Here is a 5,921-nt window from a genome sequence, read left to right as displayed (position 1 = left end):
TCTCTGGGCAGCCTGGGCCAGGGCTCTGGCACCCGCACAGGGAAGAAGCTTTTCCTGATGCTTGGGTTAGTTAGGCTTCATTCATTCCCTGTTTGGGGAGGCAGAGGGCTTATAACGAGAGCGTCTCTCTGTGTTCAGTGCCTGGCCCAGCCCACACCTTTGCCAGGACCCCGGGGCTCTGCGGTGTTGGGGGCATGTGGTGTGATGCTGCAGGGCTGGGACTGCCTGGTGGGACTCTTCCTCCCCTCCTCCTCCTCACGCTTGGGTTAGTTAGGCTTCATTCATTCCCTGTTTGGGGAGGCAGAGGGCTTATAACGAGAGCGTCTCTCTGTGTTCAGTGCCTGGCCCAGCCCACACCTTTGCCAGGACCCCGGGGCTCTGCGGTGTTGGGGGCATGTGGTGTGATGCTGCAGGGCTGGGACTGCCTGGTGGGACTCTTCCTCCCCTCCTCCTCCTCACCCGGAGAGTCAGAGCCAGCCCGGCTGGGTTGATCGCACCCTGAGGTGCTTTCTCCACCTCAGCCCCTGGTTTCCCCCAGGGCAATCACTTCTGCCCCATCTGCCTGAGGACTCGGTGAGGACACGGGTCAGGGTCTTCTCCTCACACCATGGTGGGGCCATGAGCTCCTCCAGCCCCTTTGCCAGGTGCATTGTAAGGGGACGGGCAGTTCTTCCCCTCTTCAAAGCCATCCCTGCTCCATCACTTCATCGCAGTACGTTTTATTTGTGAAGGCCAAAAGGCAAGGAACAATCACAACCATTGAAAAAAACATGTACATCATGAGACCGAAATAACTTACACTATTTACAGGAACACATCGAGGTATAAAATATATGTACACACCTTGTCCTCTGACAAAACCCAGACCACAGGGCTGGGCTGCCTGACCCAGCAGAGAAAAAAAAAGCCTTCACAAGAGTTGGCCTCTAGAAAACAGCTCCGAGCAAGAAAAGGCACCTGCTATTGCGATAGCTGGGCAGCGGGAAAGGGTGACAGAGCAGGTGACGTGATGCTGCGGCTGCCGGCGCCCTGCAGCAGGGCTGGACCAGAAGGTCCAGGGTGGTCCCAGGATGGGATGGGGGGACGTGGAGCCACCAGCAGGGGTAGAGCTGTGCTGGATGAGGGGCAGGGGGAAGGCAAAGGGCTGTGCTTTTCTGGGGAGAGGCCCAGGAGGGCCCAAGGACAGGCCCTGGAGGGTCAGAGCTGTGCTGGGCTCCCTCCTAGTTAGAACTGCAGCACCACACAGCAAGTGGAGAGGCCAGGGATCCCCTTCCCTATGCAGGGGGGTGAGGGGGGCTCAGGAGAGCGTGCAGCTTGCAGGACAGAGCAAAGCTCCAGCAAGCTTGCTGAAAAGCAAGTGGGAGCCCTGTGCTCTGCAGGGATTGTACCTGGACGCCCCCAGCATGGGACAGGGGGAGAACTGGGAGAGGGGCACGGGGAGAGCACCCTGGGGAGCAGATACTGGTTCTGCAGCACCAAGGCAGGGGGCAGCATCCGAGAACCTCCCCAAAACAGCTGTGCTTAGAGGTGCTGGGGAGGAACAACGTACCTTAGTGATAGGGACAGGCCCCTGGTGCTGCATCTCCTCAGAGAGAGGAAGCACCAGCCCGTCCTTTTGTGCCATAAGAGCTGTGGGTGCCAGGGAGGGGGCAGTGCCCAGCACCCCTGGGTGGGCTCACAGTGGTTTGGGGGCCCCAGTGCTTTTGGGCTCCTGAGTCATCTCCACCCCTTGTGTGCTCTGGACCAGCACGAGCGCCTCAGCGGAGGCTGGAGCTGGCTCCTGTGTGCTGGAAGGAGGAGACCCACAGAGCAAAAGTCAAGGCCCGGGGACAAAAAGCATCACCCAGCGATCTGAGGAAGGGAAGGACCCCCCTGGACTGCAGGTATCATCACACCCTTGGCACAAACCAAGGCACCCAGAGGTGAAGCAAAATGAGGTGCACAATGCAAAGGCAGCTCCAAACTGTCCCTGCAATGGAGGGGCTGGCAGAGGGGCTCAGAGACCACCACAAGGGACTCAAGCTGTGCAGCAGTGCAAGTCCTGAGCTCCAGGGGAGCAGCTCAGCACAGTGCAAAAGGATTAAACAGCTCACATGCTGCTTCTGGCAGGCAAACAGCCCTCACCCTCATCCCAAGCCCCACCTCCACCTTGGTTGCCCAAGCCCACGGTCCGTGAAGGACCAGAGTCCAAGGGGCCATCCTTGCTAGACCACCTGCACGTTTGGGACCTTGTGCTTTAGTGTTTGGGGGAACCTGCTCCCCCTGCAACTGACAGTGTGGCTCAGAGCTGGGAGCCCCTTCCCAAACCCTGTTGTGCCAGGGGAGGGGGGTACGACCCTGTGTCAGCTCCCCAGCCCCCAAGGAGGGGGTAACCTGGGGGCTGCAAGGTTACCCTGGTTTATGTCCAGTGCCTGGGACAGGATCTAGATTCAACTACATTTTGGGGGTGAAAAATCAAATGTCACACGGAAGAAACAGCTTCTCTCGTAGACCACCCCAACCCTGGCCAGAGGCTTTTACAGCCCCAGTTCCCTGATGCTCTGGGCTGCCAAAGAATTACAGCAGGCTCTGGAAAATGGAGACAAGATCCAGCCCATTCCAGCGATGTGCTTTTCATCGACATTGCCCAGACAAGAAGAGCTTCATTGCATCCACAGAGGGCATCTGTGTGAGCAGAGACGGGAACACAGGCCGAGCTGAGCCATTCAGAGGTCCCGTTCCATCCTTTCAGAAGGAGAAGCGGGACCAGTTCCAGGCTGTAAATCAACCAAATTACTAACGGCAGCAATGCCAAGCCTAAAATCCAAGCACCCCACCAGCAAGAGGAGCAAAATTCTCAGTGTCGCGACTTGGCTGGGGGATCCCACCGTGACGGTGTGAGCCGGGAGCGCGGGCAGAGCTGGGCGCTGATGCCACCACGCTGCCCGGGGGAAGGGGGACACGCGGGGTGGCTCAGACATGCAGCGAGGTGGGGGTGAGGCCACGTGTCCCCAGGACTAATTCAAGTGTCAAAACCGTAACACTAGTTCAGAGAAGACGAATCTAATAACACGAACTCCCCATCCCCAAAATGAAACCAAACGACAACAGCACCCAGCTTGCACCGTGAGGTAGCTAAACCAGATCAATAGGCAAGAAATGCTCTCCTGCCTGGGAAATACCAACCCATGCAGGTAGCGACACGTATACACACACACAGAAACACACAGAGCTACAGGGTCACAGCCACCTCTCGCTTCACAGACCCCCTTCTCCGGACACTTGCTGTCTTGCTTGTGCCCAGCTCCCTCCACCTGCAGAATGCAAAAGCCTTGAAGCCCCCTCCATGTGCCGCTGGGCAGAGCAGCGAGGGGGATGCTCAGCATCATCCAGGACTGGCCACTCAGCCCTGGGAAATGAATTCAGGCACTTGCAGCCTACACACGGGAAGAAATCGGTGGCGAAAGGCAAGACAGGTCTGTCCCCAAGCGTCTCCAAGAGCAGGTCCCTTCACCGACTTCAGCAAGAGGTTTCAGGTCAGGCACTGGCAGATCGTGGCGCAGACACTGACACACATGGGACACGGACACCCCTCCAGCCAAGGAAAGGTTAAACCAAATGAGGAACAAGCAGAGAAACCCTCTCCAAGGCAGGCTTGGAGGGGAACACCTCCTCCAGCTCCCCATCCAGCTCCCCCAGCCCTGCAGGACAGCCAGCCCGGAGCTGCCCTCCTCGTCTCGCTGCCTCCGCGGTCCTGGGCTTGGCCACACTCACAAGAGACTGGCCACTGTCCTGGGCAGGGTCACCTCACCCATGTCATCACGTCCTTCATCACGGCAAGCCAGAAGGATGGGGTTTTTCTCCTCAAAAGGCAAACCCCTCCCCACCCCATCAAATCAATAGAGATGCTCCCATGCAGAGGAATTCCCAGGCTCCACCTGGACTGGTTTTAACAAGGGCTGGTGGCAAATGACTTGGCACTGGTGCATGTGTCACCATGGTTGGAGAAAGCAGAGGGAGAATGGTCTGTGCTTTATGGGGCAGGTCCTGGAGCCCCTGGCCTCCGAGATCCCAGTTCAGTGCTAGTGGGATCACATGGAGAAATCCTTACATTTCAGTTCAAATGCTGCTTCTTCTGTGACAGAGGAAAGTGGGAGCATGTGAGGCAAGAGCACCAATCCCGGGGTCTCCTTGGCCATCCCTGCCTGGTCCAGGGAGAAATGGAGGAAAGACCAGGGCCTTGCCAGCCCATTGCACAGAAATGAGGGAGGAGGGAGACTGGAGAAGATGCTTCCTTCGGGAAAAACTCCCGGACAGAGCTCCCAGCCTTTCATGGAGATTGTGCAAGGATTGTCCTTGAAGCACGGGGTGAATCAGGGGACTTGTGCGAGAGCAGCATGTGCAACCCCTTCCTCACCCTGCTCCCGGCATGGCTGACTCCAACTCGGCCCGTCCTCTGGCTGCTCTAGGCCTCGCTGGGCCCCTCCGTCTCCGGGATCCAAACCCAAGCCAGCTCCCTCCATGACAGACAGCTGAGGGGGAAGGATTTACAGCTTCCAGCCCCCAGAAGTGAGGGTGACAAGTCCAGCCTTGGTCTCCTTGCTCTGTGTCCTCCATTCTTCCTTCGTTTCTCCATCTCAAGGAGGTTAACACTCTGCAGGAACCCACCACACAACCTCTGCTGAGGACCAAGATGTCAAGAGCTGGGCTAAGCAGCCCTGCCCCTCCCCACTGCAGAGCGGGGTGAGAAAGAGCCTGAGAACCACGGGTCACGGCTGGGGTTTGGAGAACGCTGAAGGGAACTGCAGCAGGTTTGTCTGGAAGTTGCTCAATGGAGACCTTCCCAAGCTTGCTGTGCCTCTGGAGCAGGGACACGTCAAAGGAGCTCAGAGAGGCACAGCTCCAACCGCTGTGGGCAGGCAGACGGAGGATGGGGAATGATGGGACTAGCTGGTAATCCTTCTGCAGAACCCCCACAGCAGAGAGGCTGTCCCACGAGGAACATCTCCAAAGCAGCAGCTTGTGGTCCCGGCCAGGAGACACCAAACGACCTCATGGCCATGGAGTGGTGAAAGACTCCTGCAGGAACCAGCCCCGGAGCCAATGGGACAGAAGAAGCACATCGTGGTGAGGCCACATGAGCCCAGGGTGGCAGGAGGAAATTGCACATCTCTGAGAAGGAACCAAGGAGCTGTGACGCCCAGAAGTCCTGGCAGGCATTACAGCAGGATGGGAGAGAAGAGAGATGAAACATTTCCTGGTCACTGGAAAAACATCAAGAAATCTGGGCAGGAGGGAAGGTAGAGCGGACGGCGCCCCATGGAGCTGCCTCCGCACAGGGGCTCGCAGTGCTCCAAGTACCCGACGGGACACTGTCCATCCTGTTGGGTCAGGCAAAAAGAAATCCCTATCCCTGGGCCGAGTTCCCGTAGATGATCAGGTCTTGATAGCAAGGGCGAGGTAGCCCGACCTTCACCCTCCTGTCATGTCTTCCAGCCTCTCCTGCAGTTCCTAGTTGGAGCCCGCGGGTAACCTCCTCCCGCTCCAGAGCTTCACTGTCAAGTCGCTGAGAAACAAAGGTGAGAGGGACGGAGGTGACCAGAGGATCCCGCAGGAGGGAGGCGCAGCGAGGAGGGAGGCTCCCCACCCCCCCAGGGCAGCATGCAGCCCACGAGACGTCCAGGCCCTCTTCTCTGGGCAGGAGGTTGCCCGATGTCTTTTGGGGAGCAGGTGCGCCCGATGGGGCTCAGCCTTCCAGCTCACCCCACTGGCAGCACTTGGGGACAAAGGGACAGGGTGACCCCCAGGGCAGAACCCCACAACAGGACTCCTGCACCCCTCGAAGGAGCTCCAGCTAGGTCAGAGCGGTGACGCCGCAGGGAGCTGCCGTGCTTCGTCACCCCAGGGCATGGGCTGCTTCGGTGGGGGCTGGTCACGGCCAC

At 58.6% G+C, this 5,921-nt stretch overlaps 1 protein-coding gene across 1 annotated transcript in view; it reads right to left on the bottom strand.

Annotated features, from left to right (window-relative positions):
• Window positions 1-5,490: 5,490 nt before the first annotated feature.
• The window catches only part of LOC104274853 (kinesin-like protein KIF21B), a gene marked incomplete at its 5' end in the record, with an annotated part of 11,994 nt that continues 11,563 nt past the window's right edge, over window positions 5,491-5,921 (bottom strand). The window contains one exon of the mRNA XM_009870605.1: window positions 5,491-5,545. Coding sequence (XP_009868907.1) covers window positions 5,491-5,545 — 55 coding nt within the window. The remainder of the gene's footprint in view (window positions 5,546-5,921) is intronic.

Source organism: Apaloderma vittatum, unplaced genomic scaffold (genome assembly GCF_000703405.1).
Source record: "Apaloderma vittatum isolate BGI_N311 unplaced genomic scaffold, ASM70340v1 scaffold27265, whole genome shotgun sequence".
Classification (NCBI taxonomy): Eukaryota; Metazoa; Chordata; class Aves; order Trogoniformes; family Trogonidae; genus Apaloderma; species Apaloderma vittatum.
This window is presented reverse-complemented; position numbering and strand designations above follow the sequence as displayed.